We start from the raw sequence: 25,895 nt of genomic DNA, 5'->3' as shown, positions 1-25,895 counted from the left end.
CTTTCTTTAGGTGGGAGAGTCACTCTCATTAGGTCTACCCTAGCTAACCTACCTGTCTACTATCTGTCAGTGTTTAAGATCCCCTCAAAGGTTTCAAATCTTTTGGAAAAATTAATAAGGAACTTTCTCTGGAGCCTGGAGAGGAGAAGTGAGATCATAGGGTGAGTTGGGAGGTGGTCACTTGGTTTAAAAAACTAGGAGGTTTTGGGATTGGTAATTTCAAGAAAAGGAATATGGCTCTACTGGGAAAGTGGTTGTGGAGGTTTTCATTGGAAAGGGATAAATTGTGGACTAAGATTGTGGCTAGCATTCATGGGATGGAAGACAATGGCTGGGATCCTGGAATCTTGGCAAGGGCTTTAGCTGCTGCTCCTTGGAAATCCATTCACAATCTGCTTCCAATTTTCTCCCCTTGGATCAGGTATGGTCTAAACTCTGGTAACCGAATAAAATTCTGGGAACAACTTTGGGTCGGGGATTCTCCTCTGAAGGACCAGTTTCCTTCCTTGTATGCTTTATCAGACTTGAAAAATGAACCCATATCTTCTTTCTTGTCCCTCCAGCCTCTACTTCTGGCTTTGGATGGAACCTTGGCCTGCGTAGCAATTAGGGATACAGACATGGATAGCTTGGTAACTTTGCTAGCCTTCCTTGAGATTGTCTTCCTAAACCTTTTTAAGGAAGACACCGAATTTTGGACCCTTTCTAGCTCTGGTACCTTTTCTTGTGCTTCATTCTTTGAAACCTTAACTCAGCCTCCTATCCCCTTTGGGTTGTCCTTTCCAGTTAAGGAAATTTGGAGCAGGCCTATTCCTCCACGGGTTGGTTTTTTTTGTTGGGAAATTTTCCTGGAAAGAATCAACACTTTAGACTTACTTCAGAGAAAGAGACCCAACTATTGTCTACTTCCTAATAGATGTGCTCTTTGTAAAGCTGATGGGGAATCTGGCTACCATCTCATGGTCTCTTGTAAGGCTGCTAAAACTGTTTGGGAGTGGGTTTTCTCCCGTTTTGGGTGTTCTTGGTATCCTCCGGAGACTGTTCAAGGTTTGTTTTCTCCTTTTTTTAGTTGGCCTAGGAAGCGAGGGAAGACTATGTGGAGGCGTATTAGGGCAGCGGTATGCTGGTCATTGTGGGAAGAAAGAAAGTCACGCATTTTTTCCGACAAGGAAAGAACATTGGAAGAATTGTTAGATCGAATCCTTTTAAGGGCTGTCCACTGGCTAAAATCTATGGAGTTGTTTTCAAATTTTCCTGTGGATGACTTGCTAAGAAACTAGAAAGAGATTGCTTCCATTGCTAGATGCAAGAGGACTTTGTCCGTTTTGGTCCCCTCCCCCCTCGGGCTTTATAAAGCTGAATTTTGATGGCAGCAGTGTAAGGAATCCAGGGCCCTCTGGGATTGGAGGAGTCTTCAGGAATGAGGAAGGGATTGTTACTGCTTTATTCTCTGGCCCTATTGGAGAAGGTGACTCTCTTAGGGCTGAGATCCTTGCAGCGCTTGAAGGAATTCGAAGTGCAAAGGAATTAAATATCAGTCGTTTGATCCTGGAAGGTGATTCGAAGGTGGTGGTTAGTTGGTTGAAGACAGATGACAGTGGTTTGTGGAACTTTAACAATGAAAAAAATAGTTCTTATGGCTGGGTAGGGACATTGAGATTCAGTACAGCTGGGTGAAGAGGAGTGCCAACTCATTTGCGGATGGGTTGGCCAAGCAAGGAGTGAATAGGGAGTCTGTTTTTTGGGCTAGTTTTTAATCTTTCTTCTTTGCATTCCCTTTGCTTTCTGTTTTTGGGGAGCTAAGTTATTTTATCTCCCCTTTTGCATCCATATTCCCTCTTTTCTTTTAATTTAATGAAGATGGTGTTATTGATCAAAAAAAAAAAAAATCCAAGGAGGAAACTGTAGTATCCACTAGTTGAAAACATTGAACTTGTTTAAAGACTTCTCAGCTGAGGGCATATATAGAATCCACTGGTTGAAAACTGTGAAGGTGATAGCTTTGCTTCAATGTGTAAGATATGCCAAACAATTGGGGTTACACCAAGTTGAGATAGAAGGAGACTCTAAATTGTTAATTGATTGGTTGCAATCAAGCAAGTTGGTTGCCTGGATATATAAACAACCAATTAGGGAAATCCTCAACATAACAAGGGTGATTGGTGCTTGCTTCAAGTGGACAAGAAGATCAGCTAATGGGCTAACTGATACCTTAGCCAAACAAGGGACTGTTTGGGAGAGTTTATTCTGGGCAATGCTGTAATAAATATTGTATGATTTGTATCTTAATATTGTGTTAATGAAGTTACCATTTCCAATAAAAAAGCTTCCTCTCCAAAATGGAAAGTTCACTTGGTCCAATGCAGGAAAACAAGAATAGTTGTAGGTTGGACAGATTACTACTGACCATTGACTGGAGTAGCATTTTCCCACGCTTTTTCAGGAGATCTGAGTCATCTGACCCAAGTGCACTTGTGATCACTAGCCAATTGTTTTGAAGACAAAGTTAGTATTAAGAGGAAGAGCTCCTTTCAGATTGGAAAAGGTGTGGATTGAACATGAGGATTTTCACCAAAAGGTGGCTGTGTGCATGCACGTGTGTGTGTGTGTGTGTGGGAATAAATAATGTAGGGTTGGAGGTTGGGCTGGTTTTCGGTTCCTGCAAAAGCTAAAATTTCTGAAAAGGAATTTAAATTAATGGTGAAAGGAGGTGCTTAAAAGCCTTCAAAGGAGAAAAACTTAAAATCCTAATGGGGAGCTAGATATCAAGGAGCATAATGGGAGTTTAGATGAAGGGGGGGGGGGATAAATAGAAGGTTGACTTTAAGAAAAGATTGGGAGAAGGTGGTGAGGAGAGGAGAAGCATTTTTGAACTAAAGATCAAGGATTAGATGGCTAAAAGAAGGAGATAATAATTTCAAATTCTTCCATAATTATGCCTCTAGTAGAAGGAAAAATTAAAGATAAAAAGTGGGGCAAAAGGACTTATCAAAAAAGAAAAAAAGATAAAAAGTGGGGCAAAAGGAAGTGGAGGCTCTTGAGGATATCACTAGTGCCTTTTTAAGCTACTTTAACGAGCTTGATTGAAATTGAGATGGTAGAAGATATACTTTAAACAATTGGGATGGGACATCATCAAGGCAAATTTTATGGAGGTTTCAACTTTTCAAAGACTTCTATCATTTAGCTATTGTAAACAAAGGTAATAACTCCACTTTTATTTGTCTAATCCCTTTATCTCCCTTATTGTTCACCTTGGTAGCTGAAATCTTTAATCAGCTTTATTTAGAGGGCAAAAAGTTTAAATCTGTCCACAAGCTAGAGCAGAATACAGAATTCAGGGGGTGAAGAATGGATGCTTAGGCCCTATTCCAAGGGGCCCTTGTACAAATAATGAAATTAGAGTATTTACAGAGAGGCCCTTGTAGGGCAACATAATATAATTATAGAAAAGCCTATGTAGGGCTGAAGAGAAAATAATAAAATATACATCAGTTAGCTACAATACAATAGGAACTACGGTAATATGGTACATCAGTGATTTTCTTCACACTCCCCCTCAAAATGATGTAGAGGCATGAGCATCGGTTTGCTTACAAGAAATAAGTGTTTGGACCTCGTCACGGCCTTGGTGAAGATGTCAACAACTTGCATATTGTAGGCAACATGAGGGAGAGATAGAGTTTGTAAGAAACAAGTTGCGGATAAAGTGGTAGTCCACCTCATTATGCTTCGTCCTTTCATGAAAGATGGGGTTAGAGGCAATCTTAATAGCACTAGTGTTGTTCACATACAGAGGGATGGGTGCAGGAGAGGAATGACCCAACTCCTTAAATGAAGATTAAAGCCAAATGACTTCACTACAACAGATGACATTGCCCTGTACTCTGCTTTCGTAGAGGACTTGGAAACAATTTGCTGTTTCTTGCATTTCCATAATATTAGAGTCACCCATGAAGACACACCACCCGGTTATGGAATGTCTTGTGTCGGGGCATCCAACCCAATCTACATCAGTATAGGCCCGCAGTTGGATAGAAGAAGATGAAGAGAAGAGAAGACCTTATGATAAGGAGCCCCGAACATAGCGGATGATCCGATGTATCTCAGCCAAATGAGGTTGATGAGGAGCAAAGACAAACTGACTAACAACTTGAGCTGCATGTGAGATGGTAGGACGAGTCATGGTGAGATAAATGAGAGAGTTTCCGATAATGGGAGGCGTTAGGAAGTAGGGGGCCTTCTGATTTGGACAATTTGACATTCAACTCCAAGGGGGGTATCAACTCGTTTATCATCAGTGGGGTTGGCCAACTTAACAAGGTTAGAAGCATACTTGTGTTGGCAAATAAATATCCCTGGGAGCTTCGTTGAACTTCCAGTCCCAAGAAATAGTTAAGAGGGACTAGATCTTTCTTGTGAAAGGAATTGTGGATAAGAGACTAGAGGTCCTGAATTCCTTTTATATCATCTCTAGTCAAGAACATGTCATCCACATATAGTAGGAGAATGGTAAGGTCCTGGGGTCTTTTCCAAACAAAGAGAGAGTAGTTCAGCGCACTCTGGCTATAACCCGACTTGCACAACATCTCTGAATTTTTCAAAGCAAGTTCGAGGGGCTTGTTTTAGGCTTTTAGCCCATAGAGGGATTTCTTTAGCCGATAGGCGAGGGAGGGATCACTACAGTACCTTGGAGTTGGAGGAGGTTTCATATATACTATTTCCTTTAGATGCCCATGTAGAAAAGCATTTTTCACATCTAATTGAAAAATAGTCAAAGAATGTGAAGTAGAGAGGGCTAAAAGAACATGGACTATGGTGATCTTGGCCACGAGAGCAAATGTTTCCTCATAGTCAATGCCAAACTCTTGCATGTATCCCTGTGCCACAAGCCTAGCATTGTAGCGGTCCAAAGACCCATCAGATTTCAGCTTGATGGAGTAGACCCATTTGCTCCCAATAATAGAGCCATATGAAGGTGCTGAGACGAGGTCCCAAGTGTCATTCTCATGCAAAGCTTGAATCTCTGCATCCATGGCATCTCGCCACCGAGGGCTGCTACTGGCCTATTGGTAAGAACGGGGAATATCTATAGAGGACAAAACAACGAAGAAGGAGCTATAGTTTGAAGGAAAACCATAGCGGTTAGGTGGTCTAATGATACGAGTAGAACGACGTAAAGGTATAGGAGGAACAATTGAGGAATCTGAAACTAGAGCGTTACTTACAGGGTTGTCTGTGATGGGCGAAGGATCTAGACTAGGAGGAAGAGGGGTCGGAGGTGTAGGAAAGGGTGAATACAAAACTGAAACAAAGGGTGCAGATAACTTGGCAATTCTTGAAAAAAAGGAGATATGTTCAAGAAATATCACATTTTGAGAAATATGAATACCATGTGCAAAGGGATCATAACAAAGGAGTCCCTTGTGTTTAGGGCTATATCCCATAAAATCACACATGGCAGATTGAGTTGAAAGCTTTGAACGTTCACGAGGGGGAATATGAACAAAGCATAGACACCCAAAGACATGGAGATGGGAAAGATCTAGGGGGGGGGATCCCAACAGCTTTTGATGAGGAGATATATTAGCAAGAACAGATGAAGGGATACAATTAATCAGATGCACTACCGTACTAGCGACCATCACGTAGAATGTGGGAGGCGCATGTGACTTTTGTAGAAGAGTCCTTACAACACTAAGAATGTAGCCATTCTTTCTTTCTGCCACACCATTTTATTGAGTGTATAGACAACATCGTTGGACTTGTATGCTATGATGTTTCAAATAGACTAGGAATTCAACGTCATTGTATTCTCCCCCCCAAGTCTGATCATAAGGTCATCACATTTGCTTGAAACTGAACTCGAATCATGGTATGAAACAACCAAAATGTTGGAAAAACTTCTGATTTGTGTTTGAGAAAGTAGATCCAAGTGTACTTAGTACAGTCATCAATGAACAACACAAAATACTTGTATCCCATTCGAGAAACAAAAGATGAAGTCCAAACATCACTATGTATAATTTCAAAAGGTGAAGTAGCATGTTCAGCTCAGTGAGTGAATGGTAAAATATGACTCTTACTTAGACAACAAGAAACACAAAATGTATCAAAAGATGTCATAGATGGAATTTTAGTTTTAACAAAACCAGATTCAAACAAATATTTAAGTTTTTCAGAGTTTGGGTGACCCAAATGTTTGTGCCACAAATCCTAGAAATAGTTTCTTTGACTCAAAACAAACTCAATGTAGAAGAGCTCAAATAAGTAGAGGATGATGTTGATTGTGATTTCTTAAACTCCAATGCAAACAAGCAACTCAACCTACGTCCCTTCCCTTTCACCTTCCCAATGTGCCGATTCTGAATCAAACAACTATCAGGGGAAAAGGTTTGAATGAGACCTTCATCAACTAATTGATCAACTGAAATAAGATTAGCAATAAGTTTAGGAACAATGTAAGTCTTGGCAAGAGACAAGGAATTTGAGGGGGAAAGTTTGATACATAAATCATCACTCTCAATGATGTCAAGTTTCTCAGCATTAGCAATGACAATATGTCTATGGTTGTTCTCAGAAAGTCTGTTTGAGGGTTTAGGGTAGGCCCTAGTCATGTGATTTGTAGCACTGGAATCAATTATCCAAACTTGAGAGGGAGAAGAGTAGTAACCAGAGAACTCACCAGATAGGCTGATAGCAAAGAAGGCATATGAGATAGTAGAGGATACCAGTTGTCATTATCTCTTCCTTATTCATGGAAGTAGAGGATTCTCCTTTGGCAGTAGAGGCATCTAACACTTGTTCCTTAGGCACTTGATAAGTTCGTGGCTGATTCTTCTTCATGGGACCCTTGGGTGGATGAATAGGCTAGTCTGAAATGATATGTCCATGTTGTTTGCAATAGGTGTAGACATTCTTCTTTTTGCAATATGAAGCTATATTTCCATATCCCTTACATTCATATGGGTTTTAGAAGGATCCTTTCCACCAGATTTCTTATTCCCACATGCAATAAAAACAGTATCAGTCCCTGAATCAAGATGTTTCCCTTCTATGTTTGCAATAGTTAAGAATCTAGTTTCTTCCCTCAATAACTCTCTCATCATAGAGTCTAAATCTAGAAGAATTCCTTTGCTCAAAATATTTGACCTGATTATGAAATTGGTTCACCTTTCTATTTTCAAAATGCTTCTACAAATACTTGACACACTCAACAGAATCAGAATGTTCAATATGAACTAGTTCATATTCAGCCCAGGGATCAATAAATCTTACATAGTATTCTTGTATCTTTTTGTTCCCCTAGCAATAGGCAAAGATTTCAGATTCATCTGGTATTGCCGTGACACATTGGACTGATGATAAACCTTTTTCAAATAGGAGTACATCTCATAGGCGGTCCTCAGTCTTCTCATGGAAACACCAATGTGAGGCACAATGAAGCTCAAAATCCAGGAGACTAACTTTCCGTTGTCCAGTTTCCATTGTTTATAGGCTTTACTATCACCTCATCAGGTTTACATACGTCCCATTCAAGTAACCTTCAAGCCCCTTTCCCTTTGCAAAGAAATCAAAATGGAACTTCCACATACTGTAGTTAGAAAGTCCATCTTTCCAGCCATCTTAAATAAGCAAAATCAACCTAGGAAAAGGACAGCAACACTGATGTTCACTTAAATCAGCAATAAACTTGGCAGTGAATCACCTCAGCCGAACACAATATTTCTCAAAAGAAAAAAATATTAATATCAAATAGCAATGAAGTCTGATCCCTAAACAATACCAAACCAGAGGAACTTCAGCAAGGATAAGTCACTCTATAGAGGGAATCGAAATCCTCCGATAAACAACCCAGAACAGCACAAACTTAGGAGAACGCAAACTAGGGTTCCAAGGACTGATAATTGAAAAGAAAACACCCTAGGGCAGCACAAAACTAGGGTTCCAAGGATTGATAATAGTCGATTAAGACAATAGTGAGATACACCAACCTGAAATGAGAAGTTTTCCAAAGCAGCTTGAAGAGAAGACTTTATGCTTGTTGAAGTTCCCCAGTCTGAAGCATGGGAAAACAAAAAAAAAAGGGTTCAAGACTGCTGCTGCTGAGGGAGGAAGAAGCCAGACTGTTGAGATTCGTCAGTCTGCAGCTGTTCAAAACTGAACCATAAGGAGCCAAGCTGCTGCCGCCCTGGAGAAATCAGTACACAGAAGAAGGAAAAAGGCTGCTGCCACTCAGGAGAGAAGACCAGAACTCCTCCAAGACTTGTCAGTTCCCACTGGTTTTCTGAGTGAGAAAAAACAGATCTGGCGACACAACCAGTTAGAAATCCTTCCAGACAGAAGCCTCCAAGAAGAACTAGGGTTAGGGTTGAAGAGCACAACCCTAACACCAGTCAAAACACCCAGAGAACAAAACCCCTAATATGCCCAACGAATGAGAAAGGAAAGAGCAGAAATTTTAGAGCAACCTGCTCTGATACCATGTCAACAAACCCAGAGCAGGATACAGAATTCTAGGGGTGAAGAATGGATGCTTACACCCTACCCCAAGGGGCCCTTATATAGATAATGGAATTAGAGTATTTATAGAGAGGCCCTTGAATGGCAACAGAACATAATTACAGAAAAGCCCTTGCAGGGTTGAAGAGAAAATAATAAAATATACATCAGTTAGATACAATACAATAGGAACTACGGTAATATGGTATGTCAGTGAGTTTCTTCACAAAATCTAGTGAAAGGGTTTGAAGTAGGCAGAGATGTAGTCCATATTACACGTCATCAATTTGCAAATGATATAATTTTGCTTATAGAGGTGGGCCTAGAAAATCATCATTAATTTGAAAAGGGTAATTCTATGCTTTGAGTTGGTGTCAAGACTTCAGTTGTATTTTAACAAAAGCAGCAAAATGGGAATAAACTTTGCTGATGGGAATCTTTTGTAGAGTTTCAAGGAGGTGTTGGGATGTAAAATTGTAAAAGTGGAAGGTTCCCCATTTCCTATTTGTGGATGTTGCTTGGTAGGAAACCTAAAACCTTCTAGGATCTAGTGTTGGAAAAGTGTGAGAAGTTGGCCTTGTGGAAGAAGGGTTATCTCTCAAAAGGTGGTAGAATCATGCTCATAAAGGCATCCATAGCCAATTTGCCTACTTACTCTCTCTACCTTTTGAGTCCATCCTAAAATCTACAACTAGCTTGAATGGCTTCAGTGTAACTTCCTTTGGGATGGCAGGTGTGAAAAAGGAAGTCATCCTGTTTATCAGGAGCAGGTGCGTAAGCCAAAGAACACAACTCTTGTTAAATGATTGTGGAGATTCCCCCTTGAATTCAATGCTCTTTGGACTGTTGTCATCAACCGTCAGTGTTTTTAAATGCGTAGGTGTGACATGAGGCATTCTGCTACTTGGAGGCATGACATGTAATTTAAAGCACAAGAGGTGTAAACCTCTGAGCACAAGGAGGCATAAGTGTTGTGGATGTTTTATATGTTTTTGTTATGGTCTGATTGGGTTCTTATATAATGCGCTATGATTAGTTTTTAGGGGTAATTGGCAAATCCATACATTGGCATTTTGATAATACTATAATAAACAAATTTGGAGGGTTTTCATCCTTTGGGTTATGTTAATATATAATGGGGAACATGATAAAATGATTACCCCACTTTAGCTATAGCATTTTATTGTAAAAAAGTGGCTTAAATTCAAAAGCATAAGAGGCATAAGCCTCTTGTATAAAGTGCAATAGGGGTGTATGCCTTACATGCCTCTAGGTTAGAAGTGTAAACCTCTATGCTGGAGACAAATGCCTCAAGTAGCTAAATGCTTTTAGGCTGCGTCTCCAAGCATTTTCTTAGTGCCTAGCCTAGAGGTGCACCTCCAAGCGTATGCCTCCAGTGTTTTTGAAAACACCATCACCAACAAATATGAGAAGTATGCTAATAGCTTTGATAAAGAAACTCACTTGAACCAGGTCAAAGATACCAATCCATCTTAAGGTTTAACTTCTTCCTATTGTAGTTTGATTTCTTTTATCAGATATAAAGTGGGTGATGGAACCAAGATAAAGTTTTATACTGATTTGTGGTTGGATGACTCTACTTTGGGAGCCTCCCTTCCCTGGATATTTAGCGTTACCCTAAACCAAGGTGCCAAAATTTCCTCGTGTTAATCCCCCCTTCCTCAACAGTTGGAACTTGAACCTTAGAAGACCCATAAGAGATATGGAAGTTAATGAAGCCGCCGAACTTCTTTGTACCCTTAAGGAGATTTACATCAATCCTCACTCCCCTGAATTTTGCATTTGGACCCTTCACCCCGCTGACAAGTTCTGAACCAAGTCTTTTTTTTTTAAGGTTCTTGTTGCAAATGAGCAGAACACCTCCCAGTTTTCTGCCAATAAAATTTGGGTCTCCTCCAGAAGATACCAAGAAAATTTATGCGCAAAGCTTGTTTGAAGAGAATAAACACTTTGACCTCCTCCAGAAGAAGAACAAAGGCAGATTAGACCTTTCTCCTCATGCTTACAGCATATGCCTTAGTGATGGAGAGTCAGTTGATCATCTATCCATTCACTGCTAGGTAACCAGGAAATGAGGCATGGTTTTTTGGAGTTCTTATGGTAATGGAAAGGTAGAGGGCTCAGTAAATGAGGCATGGTTTTTAAGCAAACAGTTACTGATGCTGTTCTGTGAGGAGTCTGGGAAGAGAGAAACGAACGAGTCTTTGAAAACTTGGCTAGAACTCGAGGAATTAATTTCAAATATTACACACATGTGCTGTGTTCACCAATTCCGAGCTTCTTAAAGGTATCTCAATTAATGATCTTCATAGAACTGTGGTGAACTACCTATTCTCCTCAGTCCTCCCCTAGGTCCTTGATCATTCCCCTTTTTAGTAGGGAGGAAGGGGTGATGACTCTCAATTTTGATGGAAGTTCTTTAGGAAATCTGGGTGTATCTGAGATTGGTGGTGTAATTAGAAGGGAGATGGAAATGTCTGTTGGGCTTACAGTGGACTGATTGGGATGGCCAACTCAACAAAGGCAGAAATTTTGTCTGCTCTCACTGTCCTTCATATGGCTAGAGACTTAGGTATTATGCACATGACCATTAGAGGAGATTCTGCTAGCGCTATCAAGTGGCTAGAAGAAAAGGAGGGTGGTCCTTGGGGACTAGCTCTCACTGCCTGACTAAGGCCAGAGACATTTTGAATTCTCTGGTTGTAAATTCCTAGGGAACAAAACACAATTGCAGATGACCTAGCAAAACCTGGTGCTTTTCTGGATTGTCTCTATAGTGCTAGCTCCTTGCCTGTGGAGCCTTTATTGGCCAGCTTTTTTTCTCTTTTGTGTACATCATCTCATGTACTTTTCTCTGTTGATGAATTTCAGTAATCTTCTTTCAGAAAAAAAGTGCAAATGGTCCACAATCACTCAGTCTCTCACTTGCATTTATGGCTGGTGTGGAACCAAATTATTGGTCCCACAGTCCGTGAAACAACTATAATGTTCAGCTAAGCCTTTCTTTAATTCATGAGGAGTCCATTTTGGGTTTTCGACAGATGGCTCTTGTTGTGGTATTATCTGTTTCTCTAATTTTCCTGAAATGAATTTGTGCTAAAAAGGTTGTCCTACAATTTATCTTGCATTATAATGGTTGTCTCCTCACACATCCTAGCAGCACCTACTATTTTAATGACAGTTTGCTTTTATATTTCATTGCTTATATAAGGTTTTTGAATACCAGTCTTGCCATAGATCTAAGAACCTATTGAGGGGTTTGAACATGCGTTATAAGTAGATGCTTGTTGATGTTTAATTTTTTGTGCCTTTGTATTTTTTGTTCAAGATATGCTTTACTTGGTAAGTTTGTAAATCCAATCAGGATGAGATATTGGTCCTTGAGAGGGTTTTGACTTATAATTTGGAAATCTTTGGTGATTGAGGTTTGAGGGGAGATATCTCATCTTTTTAAGAAGGATATTTTCTTTTAGGCTTGTTGGGGCTACACAATAACAGTAGCCTATCCGTCCTACCCATACCCCTCTCCCCAACCCCGGTGAGTGTTGAAGGTGGGAATTGATACCAAGCATCTACTACAAACAGCTTAATGCCTTACCAAGTAAGCTAGTTGGCACCTTATATTAAGTACAATAAATATCTATTAGAAGGATTTTGTGTCTATGATACCCGTATACTTGTACATAGCTAGGCTTCCAATGTTGGGCACTTCTAGATATATCTTATAGCATTAACACTTCTAGATATATCTTATAATATCTTAATAAATCATAGAATGAAAATCTGTATATGTTAGAAATTTAATTGAATTTGTTATGGCATAAGTTTTGAGAATTGACATTTGGCTTCTCTTGGTGGTGGAGATTTTGAGTAAGCTTTTGAAGAGAGCTGATGAGAGACATTTTTTGAGGGTTTAGAGTGGGAAGACATGATCAAGTGGTGTCCCACTTGCAATTTGCTGATGGAACCTTGATCCGGAGAGAGTTTATGGATGCTTAGGATATGAGAGCTCTTAGATGCATTTTGGATATCGTGGAGTGTGAAATCCGTGAGTGGCCCATCAAATACTTAGGGCTGCCCTAGGGATGTTACCTTTAGGGAAGGGGTGATAGAGAGGTTTGTCAAAAGGCTTTAGCTTCTTGGAGAAGGAATTTCATGTTGAAAGGCAGGAAGGTAACCTAATTAAACCCACCCTTTGCAACCTTTCATTTCTTTAGTGTTCAAGTCTCTAGTGAGGGTAGTGAGTAAAATTGAAAAGATAATTAGGGATTTTTTGTGGGATCCAGGTAGCAATAGTAATAAAAATAGTCGTCTCTTGAAGTGTGTCAGTGGTGTGTAATTCAAAAGGGTAGGTTGGTTAGGAATAGGTGGAATGCAAGAAAGAAACAAGGCATTTCTAGGCAAATGTAATTGGAGATTTCCTAAAGAAAAGGAGGCTTTATGGAATTTGGTTATTGAGAGCATCTATAGGCTGCATCCTAATGGGTGGGATTTTGGGATTGGCTAGACACATTAACACAAGAAGTCCTTGGAATACAACTTTGACTCTTCTGACCTTGCAACACATAAGATATGATGCTATTTCAGGACAAGGGGTGAAGTTTTGGAGGATATCTGGTGGGGGACCTCTCCTCTTTGCCAATCATTCCATAGGATTTACAACCTATCCATTTGCAAGAACAAACCAATTACTGAAATGATTACCTTTGATGAGTTGGGACCGGCTTGGCATTTGGGTTTGGACCTTTGATCATGAAACTAGTGAGCTGATACCCTTGGCTTGTTCAAGATGTCAACCTTGCTCCTTCGGGTGTGGATGAAAAGGTGTGGTTTCCTTCAGCTAAGGGCAGTTTCTCTTATGCATCTTTTTCCAAAACGTTTTTCAGTTCACATGAGCACTCCCCATTTCCTGTTAATGAATTATGGCATAACCTAACTCCACCTAAAATAAAGTCTTTCTGTTGGGAGGCTGCCAATCAAATCATAAATACCTTTGAAAGACTCCAAACAAAGTGGAAGAATGGGTCCCTCTCATGGTTTCACCTCATGTGTGTTCTCTGCTTGAAGAGTGGGGAAAATACCGACCACCTCTTATTGCATTGTTCCTATGCCTCTCAGTTATGGGCTATATGGCAGCACTTTTTCTGTTTAATTTGAAAAGTTTGGGTGGCACCCCCTGAAGTTGTAGACTTGATTAAATTAGAGGTAATAAGTTGTTCCACATTAAGACAGAAGATTTTATGGCAATATGTGTGGCTGTAGTGCTATGGGGATTGTGGTGTGAAAGAAATGTTAGAATATTTGAAGAGAGGTACAAGAAGGTTGAGGAAATGATTGATCTTACAATGGTTAGAGTTGCACATTGGGCATTGATTTGTAAGGAATGTGATGGAGTCAATCTAAATGATTTATTGGGGGGTGGCATATTGTGACTGGGTTCCAGAATAATAGGCCTCAAAGGGTGGTCGACTGGTCCCCTCTAGTTACAAGGGGATGTAAATTAAACTTTGATGGGTGCTGTCTACATAATCTAGGGAAGTCCAGATTGGGGGGAGTTGTTAGCAACCATTGTGGCTATATAGTCTTGAGATATTTAGGTCCAGCTGGCTTTGGAAATTCCGTAAGGATAGAATTGATGACCCTAATTCAAGGCCTAAAATTATCGGTGATTCAGGGTATGAGAAATATGGAATTGGAAGGTGATTGTGAAATAATTATAAGCTGGATGAATCACAACATCAGATCCCTGGGCAATTCACCTCTGGTGAGACTGGTTCGCTCCTTGGGTGCCAATTTGAACATCTCATTCAAATGGGTTCCAAGGAATGCTGATATGTTGGCAGATTCATTGGTGTGATCAGGGTTGGAAGAGATAGTCTTAAATGGGAATGCCTAGGGCCAGGCTGTAATTTGTAATAGTGCCTTTTCTATTTCCTTGTATGCTTGTGAGGCTTTTGTTGATGGTCTGAGTATAACAACACTGCTCTTAATAAAAGAAAGAAAATGATGCATACTGAAAAATGATGTATTAGTCTCCAATGAGTTACTGAATGACCAGTTGGTTCTTTGTTTTCTTAATAAAAAACAGTGGGAATGGAGTTGTCACCAGCGCTACCAGGAAACCTCAAAAATGAAAATTAAAGGTTCTAGCTGTGCCTTTGTGCCAACACTCAGCATTTCACAAAATACTTTATGTAGCATCTTGGTGATACTTCAAGTTGAAGTCAGCAAAGAGCCTTGGTATTTATCACCCATAAACAAGATATCATGAGAAAAGACATGATCAGTAAAGAGTCCCTCTCTAAATTTACCACTTCTGAAATTATATTGTTGTTATATATTATTTATCACCATGTCCCACGTCATGCTTTGGAGGTTGAAGTGCCAAACACCCGTGGACACTTGGGTAACTGATACATAGGCTTCATACAAAGCCCTCTTGGTCTCTCTAAATGTACCACTTCTGAAATTATATATTGTTATTATATAATAATTATCACCATGTCCCATGCCATGCTTTTGGAGGTTGAAGTTCCAAACACCTATGGACACTTGGATAGATGACGCTTAGGCTACATACAAAGCGCTCCTGATCTCCACATTAGTAAGCCCATCTGCAACGCTATTAAATTCACTAGCTATTAATCTTACTTGGATACTTGTAGTAACTAATGCCTCTCAAGTCTCATTTAAGAGACATGAAAGATGCCAAGGCCAACTCCTTGGCACCACTAAATAGCATTTCCCTTAATTGTTAACTTGGAAAATTTTATTGATTTGGGGAAAGAATAGAAATATGTAGGAGGAAGATTGTACAAAGCACCGCACATGTTACATTGGGTATAGTCTATCTTCCTAGCCTTAAATTGCTTTCTTTAATTCCATGACTTTTATGAATGATGTTTCCCTACTAGTCTTCCTACTTTCCACATGGTCCTTTTAACCATTGGATGGTGTTTTTCAATTCCCTAAAACTATGAGATTATTGTATTTATGTGTTCTCTACATGTCAATCCTTAAGAGAACTGGTAGTAGTTCCACTTTTATTGAGTTAACTTGGACTATTGGACTAGAATATAAACCATGTATCTCTTGAACTGGTTTTGTTGATGTTAAAATTGGCCACAAGGGCGAAGATGAGAAGTTGTTGGAGTAAGGTGTCACGTCGGCTCGACTGCTAAGGGAGACCTTGCCTCGGAGTGTCACCTTGGCTGCTAAGAGACACTTGCAACCATAAGAGATGTCAGAGGCCCCAGGTGATATCCTAGGGGTGTGGACTTTGATGGTTAAGTAAGTAAAGCCAAGCGAAGAGAAGGTGAGCCGGAGAGCTTAGTAAGATGAGGTGAGAGCTTGTGTGGAGAGCTCTTGATGAGAGCTGAAGAACTCGCGAGGAGAGCTGGAAAGCTTGTAAGGAGAGTTGGAGAGCTTGTGTGGAGAGTTGGAGAGCTCATGAGGAGAGTTAGAGAGCTCCATGTGATGAGCTAGAGAGCTCTAGGTGATGAGCTAATGAGCTCGCGTGTCGAGGTGTTTGACGTGTCTTGTGCATAGTGGCATAATGCAGTGTTGAGTTGTGTCCAAATGAATGGGGGGCTCACCCATTTATAGGAAAGGGGCTTCATCCAATAATCGACGTCTCTCACACGTGGTTGAAACTTGGTCCACTTGTCGCTTCCTCAGTTGACACGTATGCACGTGGTAGGCAATGGGCCTACATGGAAGGTGTTGGCATTGATGTTCTGATCAGCTCGACCACGTGTTTATTGTGCATGTTATGAGGTAGTGCTAGATCTGTTCGTATAGGTCAGGTCAGGTCAGCTTGTCAATTGACAACTTTGCCCCCCCCCCCCCCCCAACATACTGCCACTTGGTGGTTTTTGACTGATGGTCAGTTTTGGCCGTATCAAGTTTCTCTACTAAACATGTTAGGCCTAGTTCTAGTTTTGTATGAAAAGAGGTAAGATGGTCATTATTTAATAATGTGATCATTTCTTCTATTTACTTCTGATTGACCTAGTATGAAAAGAGGTAAGATGGTCATTATTTAATAATGTGATATTTTCTTCTCTTTACTTTTGATGGACCTGGTTGCATAAGGCTTATTCTTTTAGTATGCTTATTAGTTTTATATCTCTCATTACGTTTTTGGAATTTATTTATTGCAATATTAGTAATGTTAGGATTTGGAATGTATTTAAAACAAGTTACCTTAGCAAGTCTTTTTTTTTTTAATTGTCCTTGTTGTAGGTCCTTGCGATTGAAACGATTGAATCCATTCTAAGCCTTTTGTTGTATTTTGTAAAATACTAGGAGGAAGAACAAAATACATGGACAATGGATACTGAAGGGGTATATAATAGAAAATGCCCAATGAGCACGACCTCTATAACATTAAGAGGAATAGGAACTGTAGAAATGGCAAAGATGTAGGCATAGTATGAAGGTGATAGGGCATTATAAGAAACATAGTGATGGGATAGGCAGTACACTTCTTTTGTCCTTTTTGAATTGCAATGGGAAGGTCAAGGTCATCCTGAGAGATATTAGACTTAGTACTAGAAGGAAAAGGAAATTCAGGTTCAAGATTATTTATAGAGTTACTTGGAGTTGAGTGATTAGATTGTTGTGGACTTTCAGCTTCAGGAGCAATCCTTATACGCTTAATGAACCACTACTGCCAAGATCGTTGATGGGAAACATGAGTCGGAATACTGCAATTGCAAGTAGGTTGAAGGGAAGACACACCAGGAGTATCTACAGAGGCAAGAACAGGATAACAAAATGGGGTCTTATCTTCACTGACACTCTCCCCCTGAAGAGAAAGGTGAGGTGGTTGGAAAAACAAGAGTAAACCTAAGAAAGGTAACATCCTTGGACACACACCACTGACCAGAGTGGAGATCCAAGCACTTGTATCCCTTTTGGACATGAGAATAACCAAGAAAAACACTCTTGATGGACTTAGGATGAAGTTTGAGGCAAGGACTCGTATTATGAACAAAACAACTATACCCAAAGACTTGGAGAGGAAGACAAAAAGTAGGATCATTAGGAAATAGAAGCTGATGAGGGGATTGGAGACGTAGGGTCCATGAAGGAGGCCTATTAATGAGATACACCACAACTTCAACAACATCTCCCCAGAAGTGAGTGGGCACATGCATCTAAAAAAGTAGCCTTCTAGCAACATCAACCACATGTCTATTTTTTCTCTCTGTTACACCGTTTTGCAGAGGGGTATGGGAACATGAACTTTTGTGGATTGCCCCCTTTTCTTCAAGAAAGATATGTATATGTTTTTCAAAGTAGTCCTTAGCATTGTCAGACCTTATTATTTTGATGTTCTTTTCAAATTATGTTTCCACTATTTTAAAAAAGTATTGAATAATGGGGGGGACTTCATCTCAACTCTTCATCAAATATAACCAAATGTATCTTCAGTAATCATCAATAAGCAAGTATTTATAGCCACCAATGCAAGGGATAGAATATAGACCCCAAACATCAGTATGTAACAAGTTAAAAACAACATCATTTTTTTCTATTTCTTGCAGAATATGTAGTTCTACATTGCTTTGAGAGATGACTGACTTCACATTGTAGATTTGAATTGGACACAGACATAGTTGTCAAGGTGACACCTAGGTGATGTCTAGGCGACAAGGTGCCCTTGGAGGTTTGCGTAGCCCAATCGCCAAGCAGTTTTGTATGCTGTCTTATAAAATACTTCTATATTGTTATTTTTTGTGATTGTAATTATAAAATAGACATAACAAAAATATTCATTTTTTGTGTTTATTTTCTTTTTATTATTTTCTTATTTGTTAGGGTTTAATCAACACAAACATTGCTAACTGCTGTATTGAACCCTCAAAGACTTCAAAGTCTGAACCAGTAAGTAAGGGAAGAACTTAAAATTTTGTCTAATCAACATATTTCTTCTTCCACCTTTTCTTTTCTTCTTTTCCTATAACAAAAAATAGGGGTTCGGCCCTTATGTTTTTTTAATTTTCTTTCTTTCTTCTTTTTCTTTTCATAAATATGTTGATTTTCTAGACTTAAACATGAAGTTTATAATTTTCTTATGAAAATTATAGATAGTTATCAAGGAAAGATGGTTATGGAACCTAGGGAACTACCTTAGGATATGTGGTTTTTACTTAAAAAAATCCATCACCTAGGTGACAATGTGCCCCCCTTGTTGCCTAGCCTCGCCTTGGTGCCTTGAAAACTATGAACATAGATTGACACAAGTTTGGAAACAAAAACTTAATAGACTTAAAAGACACATGACCAAAACGACAATGCCACGGTTGCAGACATAGAATCCCATTTTGGCATGACTCAATCTGGCACAGTAATCCTTGCTTAGGAACATGATCAGAAAGATAAACTCCATCAACTTCATGTCTAGTTCCAATCATCCTCCACGTGCTCAGGTCCTGAAAAACACAACGTGAGGGAAAAAAGGTCGTTGAACAGTTATGGGATTTGGTAAGGGAACTAACAAATAAAAAGGTTTTTGTGCAGTTGTGGAACATGAAGGACAAAGCTCATGGAAAGATTATGAGTGAGCTTAACTTCACCCATACTAGAAATTGGAGTTGAGATCCATCAACTATAGTGATATTATCTTTCCCTCGAGCCAACTTATAAGAGGTAAGGTGGGAAGGCATACCAGTCATGTGAGCACTAGCCCCAGAGTCCACAATCTAGGAGCAAGAAAATGAGGACTGACAAACAAGAGCAATACCTGTTTTAGCAAAAGCACTGGAAGGATTACTAGAGCCCATGGAGGTAGAGGACCTAGTCTTCCCAAGTTGAGCTAGAAGGTTCCTAAGCTTCTTTATCACATTTAAAGAATCATGTGAAGCAGCTTTAACAAAAGGAGGCAAACAATCAACTCTCCCAATAGCAAGATGGGCATTTCCTTTCTTAGATGTTTTAAAGTTCTCAAGCTTCAAATGGGGATTTGACTTCCAATGTTGGTCCTTAGTGTGTTTTGGTTTTTTGCAATATTCACACACCACTTCATTAGTCTTCTCATTTACACCCTGTCTGTTAACACTTTTCTTGGGTTTAGCGAACACGTAAGCACAATGTTCACTTATTATAGTTTGCATCATGGCAGCCCTCCTACTCTCCTCTTCTTGCACCAAGGAGTATGTCGTGGCAAGAGAAATAATATATCCACTCAAGATATTTTGCTGGGTAAAATCATACTCTACATTCAAACCTGCCAAGAAGTCAAACACTCTATTCTTCTCAATATATTTTTTGTATTGTTCTCCATTCTCAAGATTCTTCCATTCCAAGGCCTCTAGATGATCTATTTCTTCCCAGAGAGATTACAAGGAAGAGAAGTACATAGCCATTGTCCTCTCCCTAACACATATTGCAAGTTTCCCTTTGAAGTTGGTAGACCTGAGCAGTGTTCCTTGTTTGGGAATATGTAGCAGTAACACGATCCCAAATGTCCTTGGCGTGGGGAGAACATATAGTTATGGGTAATATGTGGCTGCATCGAACAGACCAGCCATGACATAACAAGAGAATTATCTTGTTCCCACTTGGCAAACTTGGGATCATCAGATTTTGTTTCACTTCCTTGCCTGTAATCAACCCAAGCTTACCTCTTCCTCTAATGGTAAGTTTGGAAAATTGGACCACTTTAGGAAGTTGATTCCATCAAGTTTTATAGTGGTTATCATACCACTAGAAGTATCTGCATTACCCATGAGCACTCTAGAAACCCTTTGTAGTTGCTTAGATGATTCCATCTATCTTGGTCAAGCTACAAAACAACCTTACAACACTCCAATATCCAACCAGCACACACCAAACCCACTAACACAAGTCAACACGTGGTTGGAAGCTAATAGGAGGTCAAAACTGAAGTTGGCGGCAATATACGTGGAGAAAAATATCTCCCAAAAAAAAAACCAAGGTTCAGAAAAATATGAAATGACTTCCCATAACTCCAGAGAAGAAAAATGACCTGGGAGAAACAGTTCCCAAGCAATAAACACTCTCAAATGTGGAGGAAAAAATGAATACATCGAACCTGTATTTTTTTTTGTAAATTTTTAATTGAAAAATCGGGAAAAATGAAGGAGGCATCAAATGGCGATGAGAATCATACCAAAAACTCCCTAAAAACAGGGTACAAAAACAGAACAAGTTTCAAGGGTTATCGCCAGCACTTGTACGGATTGCTGACATCATCCACCAGTGGTCTGATGTCAGCAGATCTTCCTGGGTTCGAGGGTCAGCAGAGGAAGCTCTTCCAAGATCACTTCCTGCTTTGCTATCAAATTGTGAAGTAACAAAAAGAGAAAGAAGAAAAGAGAAGATGTTTTGAAAGAGTTGGGTGAGTTTCTATTCACACCCAAAGAAAACTTTATACTAACCAGGAAAATTACATAATTTCCCTAAGAGAGTGCCCAAATACAAAAAGAATTAAAACCCCCAAAAAACCTCTGCTACAATACATACATACATAATATATATATATATATATATAAATAATATGTTTTAAAGTTCTACTTTAGAAATATAATGGATCCAAAGGTTTTGAGAAGCAAATAAGAAAAAAATAATAGAAATATAAAGAAGTTTCTTTCTTCTTTCTTTTTGTTTTTCTACTCTCATTCTCTCTTACATTAAATAAAACATCTCCATCCTTGTTTTTTTCTCTTTTACTTACTCTGTCTTAAATTTTATCATATAAAATTATAACCTTCTTTAGTTGCTAATTTGATACGAAATTGCTTTATTAAATACTTGTTATATCAGCATCATTTTTGAAAGTATTGAAATGAGAGTAATTGAAATAATATTGTTGTTGATACGTTGAATTGCCATGTTTTGAGAGAAATTTAATGTTATTAATAAAGAAAGTTGTTATTTTTCCAATTAATATGCATGCTGAATTGTGTATAAAACTAGACAACGAGGAAAAACTGTTTTTATTTTATGAAATTCTTATTGCTAGGCACCCCACTGTCTCCTAGAATTGCTTAGGTGCCTCAACAACTATGCATGCAATAGATTATTAAAAACAAAACCACATTGTCAAAATCTCTCTCTCTCTCTCTCTTGCTGAAGTAACATAGGGACTGGAAGCGTGGAACCCATATAGAATGTGGACTTATTTCCTTTTTTTTTGTGGAGCAACCAAACCATCATTTAAGACTTGTCCCAACTATATGGGGTCAGCTACATGAGTCTTGCTCTGCCATTCCTGTTCTGTATGATGCCATATTCATTGTTAAATTATGGGCCCTGAAATCAATTGAGAAGAAACCAAATAAAGGAAAATTATAGTCAGAGTTTGTAACTCATTTTCAAGTGTTCCATTAAGTACCTTTGTAATTTTTTTTGGTAAATAATTACCTTTGTAAGTTTAGTTGTGAAGGATCTACCACATACTTTGTTGTGCTTTGACATTATTATAAACTAGTATACGGAAAAACTTCTGCACTGAACTGTAAGAGTGTGAATGTGGCAATTGATAAAAAAAAAACGAGTGTGAATGTGGCACACATTGCATATGAAGCTAGATAGATTGTTGGTATGGAGTTACAATTAATGAGCCACTTTTAAGTGGAAGATACTCTGGTATGTTTTTATTGTTTTATGTGCTATTAGAAATTCACTATAAGTGCCCAAGTTGGAGGTTTTGGAGATTTAGTAAGCAACAAAAAAAGGGGAACTTGCTGGGAATCTTTCTATACTAGTGAGAAAACCCATGCAATTGCATGGGGTTGAATAGAAATTTGGGTGGGTTTGGGTTGGAAAATTTAGGTTTTGACATCAGTTTGGTTCCAGGCTAAGGTCCATGTTCAAGTTTGGTCTAGGGTTGGCCCTTAACCCCATCCAATCCATCTAATTTATATCCATGTATTATTAGAGAGGGTCAAAAGAGTTTCAAAGATATTTAATAGGAAATAAGAGATTTTGGGGGGGGGCTGGAGGGGTGATGTTACAAACATCAACTATTGAAGAGAGAGGGGGAGAGAATTAACAATAATTTTTTTAGAGAGGAGTAATGATAGATTCTAAATTCTAATAGAGAAAATTAAGACATAAGAGGGTTTTTAATATTTCACATGTGTGGGGAGTAGGGGAGACTCTGTGTGAGGCCTGTGGTGAGAGACCCTTGGCCTCCACACACTCCTCTTTCTATCTATTACTGATAGATGACAATGACCTTTTCTGTACAAAATTCAGTGCATATGACTACATGACTACATATAGAAACCAGTATTATTTGGATTATTGGCTGCTTCTGATATTTGTTCTTACTAAAGCAGCACACATGCATTTCTGCTTCTTTTGCTTGTTTGCTTAACGAAGCAATTGCTTATTTGTCTATATTGATTAGCTGTTTTCCCTCTAAAACAATGGTAACAGATGGTGCTGGTGGCAAAGGCACATGGGGTAAATTGCTTGACACTGATGGTGGCTCATGTGTTGATCGGAATGATCCAAACTATGACAGTGGCGAGGTAGTTATTGTTCTCACATGGTTTCAGCTTGTCTACCTTATTATATACATTTGAAAGTTGATTTTTCTATTTCCGTTGGCTGGGGATGCAACTATCGCTTGTGGTTCCACTAGCTACATCTTTACTTTAATGGAATAGAATTTCATGCAATTATATTTATCTTCTCCTTTTCTTGATTTCATCCAGGAACCATATCAGCTTGTGGGTTCTACGATATCTGATCCCTTTGATGAATATAAGAAAGCTGTGGTTTCCATGATAGAGGAATACTTCAGCACAGGTGATGTGGAGTTGGCAGCATCTGACCTCAGAGAACTAGGATCAACTGAGTATCATCACTACTTTGTCAAGAAACTTGTCTCCATGGCCATGGACAGGCACGATAAGGAGAAGGAAATGGCTTCAGTTCTACTCTCAGCTCTCTATGCTGATGTGATCAGCTCAGCTCAGATCAGTTGGGGATTCATGATGCTTCTTGAATCTGCTGATGACCTGGCACTTGACATACTTGATGCAGTTGATATTCTAGCACTGTTCATTGCACGTGCGGTGGTTGATGATATCCTCCCTCCAGCTTTCCTGACAAAAGCAACGAAAACTCTCTCAGAATCCTCAAAAGGACTTCAGGTCATACAAACTGCTGAGAAGAGCTATCTTTCAGCTCCTCACCATGCCGAACTTGTGGAACGACGATGGGGTGGCAGCACCCACATTACAGTTGAGGAGGTCAAGAGAAAGATAGCAGATTTATTGAGGGAATATGTTGAGAGTGGTGATACTGCTGAGGCCTGCAGGTGTATAAGGGAGTTGGGGGTAAGTTTCTTCCATCATGAAGTTGTTAAAAGAGCTCTAATCCTTGCGATGGAAATCCAAACATCAGAGGCACATATATTGAAACTGTTAAAAGAAGCAGCAGAAGAGGGCCTAATAAGTTCTAGTCAGATGGCTAAGGGATTTGGTCGGCTTGCAGAGAGTCTTGATGACCTTTCACTAGACATACCATCTGCAAAAACCTTGTTCCAATCGCTGGTCCCGAAGGCAATCTCCGAGGGATGGCTGGACCCTTTGTTTCTCAAACCAACAGGTGAGGATGGTGAGTTTGGAGAAGAAGACAAAAAAGTGAGAAGCTTCAAGGAAGAGGCTGTGGCAATCATTCATGAATATTTTCTCTCAGATGACATTCCTGAACTCATCAGAAGCCTTGAAGATCTAGCAGCTCCGGAGTTCAACCCAATTTTCCTTAAGAAGCTGATCACTCTTGCCATGGACAGGAAAAACAGGGAGAAAGAAATGGCATCTGTTCTACTTTCAGCACTTCATACTGAGGTCTTCTCAACTGATGACATAGTTAATGGGTTTGTCATGCTTCTGGAGTCTGCGGAAGATACTGCACTTGACATATTGGATGCCTCAAATGAGCTTGCACTTTTCTTAGCCAGGGCAGTTATCGATGATGTCCTGGTCCCTCTAAATTTGGAGGAGATTAGCAGCAAACTGCCACCTAATTGCAGTGGGAGTGAGACTGTTCACATGGCTCGCTCACTTCTTGCTGCTCGCCATGCAGGTGAGAGGATCTTAAGATGCTGGGGAGGGGGCACTGGTTGGGCCGTTGAAGATGCCAAGGACAAGATAACAAAGCTTCTGGAGGAGTATGAAAGTGGGGGTGTGGTTAGTGAAGCTTGCCAATGCATCCGGGACCTTGGGATGCCATTCTTCAACCATGAGGTGGTGAAGAAGGCACTGGTTATGGCTATGGAGAAGAAAAATGACAGGATATTGGATCTGTTGCAGGAGTGCTTCGGGGAAGGATTGATCACCATAAACCAGATGAATAAGGGCTTTGTCAGGATTAGGGACGGGCTTGATGATCTGGCACTTGACATTCCAAATGCCGAGGAGAAGTTCAGGTTCTATGTAGAACATGCCAAGAGGAATGGATGGCTACTGCCATCCTTTGAGTTATCTGGTGTAGATGCTGCTCCTTCATACCCTGCTACTGTTGCTTGAGAAACCAGAAGTGAAGAAAGATGTGCTTGTTAGTGTACTTTTAAGATGTGGATAGGAATGGGAGGGGTGGCTTTCTTCTGATGGTGTTTTTCTTAGTTGCCTGATGGAGAGAGAGGCCTTTTAATTTTTTGAATTGATCCCAGCTCATGTATAGAGATTGGTCTTGGCTCCTTTTATGCAGGTTTAGATTCACTTTGCATCAACTAATAGAATCAAGCTAGAGATGCTATTAAGATATAGTGCCTGGTGGATGTACTTGTTCAGGTTGTTCTACAGCAGCTCATATGGTTAGCTTTGATAGTGACATCTCATGTGTAGTTGGTTATGACGAGGATTATCCTGTCATGACAACCGCAGCAAGCATTGAATGATACATTCTTCGCTTTTCTGTTTTCTTTCTTGCTCAGTTTTTTAGCTCAGCCACATGAAGCTACTAGGTGTTGGCAGCAAGTAAAGATTACTTATCAGCTATATATGACACAGTACATCTCTTGGGCCACGAATGACTATGTACAGGCTTCCTGGAGACCTCTGTAATGAGTAGTATTAATGCATGATGGTGCACTGTGCAATTCTTCACGTCTCCGCAAGTAAGATCTTTATGTTTTAAGGGCTTCATGATGGACAAGGCCTATGATGCTGGAATTGCTTAAAAACTGAATGAATCAAATGTTTATCAATTGTCATGTAAAGAGGACTGGGTTACAGGTATAATTCAAGCAACTATATATATATATATATATATATATATATATGAAATGCATCATAGGAATGATACCATCAGGTGGGTCGCCAACATATACTAAGTTCCGCCTTGTCTTAGTCGCATCCATTTAACAAAGCCTCCATTTTATCCAT

General features: G+C 39.6%; 1 protein-coding gene across 4 annotated transcripts in view; it reads left to right on the top strand.

The window, feature by feature from the left end:
• Positions 1 to 25,616, top strand: part of LOC104593008 (MA3 DOMAIN-CONTAINING TRANSLATION REGULATORY FACTOR 1-like) — a 29,960-nt gene extending 4,344 nt beyond the window's left edge. For 2 of the 4 annotated variants that reach the window (XM_010252615.3, XM_010252613.3), the window contains exons 3-4: positions 22,936 to 23,030; positions 23,217 to 25,616. In XM_010252615.3, coding sequence (XP_010250917.1) covers positions 22,936 to 23,030; positions 23,217 to 25,037 — 1,916 coding nt within the window. In that variant the 3' untranslated portion in view covers positions 25,038 to 25,616. Of the gene's footprint in view, positions 1 to 18,074; positions 18,227 to 22,935; positions 23,031 to 23,216 lie in introns of all 4 variants that reach the window. The other 2 variants (XM_088899984.1, XM_088899986.1) reach the window with 2 other exon arrangements.
• Positions 25,617 to 25,895: the final 279 nt, after the last annotated feature.

Source organism: Nelumbo nucifera, chromosome 3 (genome assembly GCF_055504915.1).
Source record: "Nelumbo nucifera cultivar China Antique chromosome 3, China Antique-T2T, whole genome shotgun sequence".
NCBI lineage: Eukaryota > Viridiplantae > Streptophyta > Magnoliopsida > Proteales > Nelumbonaceae > Nelumbo > Nelumbo nucifera.
This window is presented reverse-complemented; position numbering and strand designations above follow the sequence as displayed.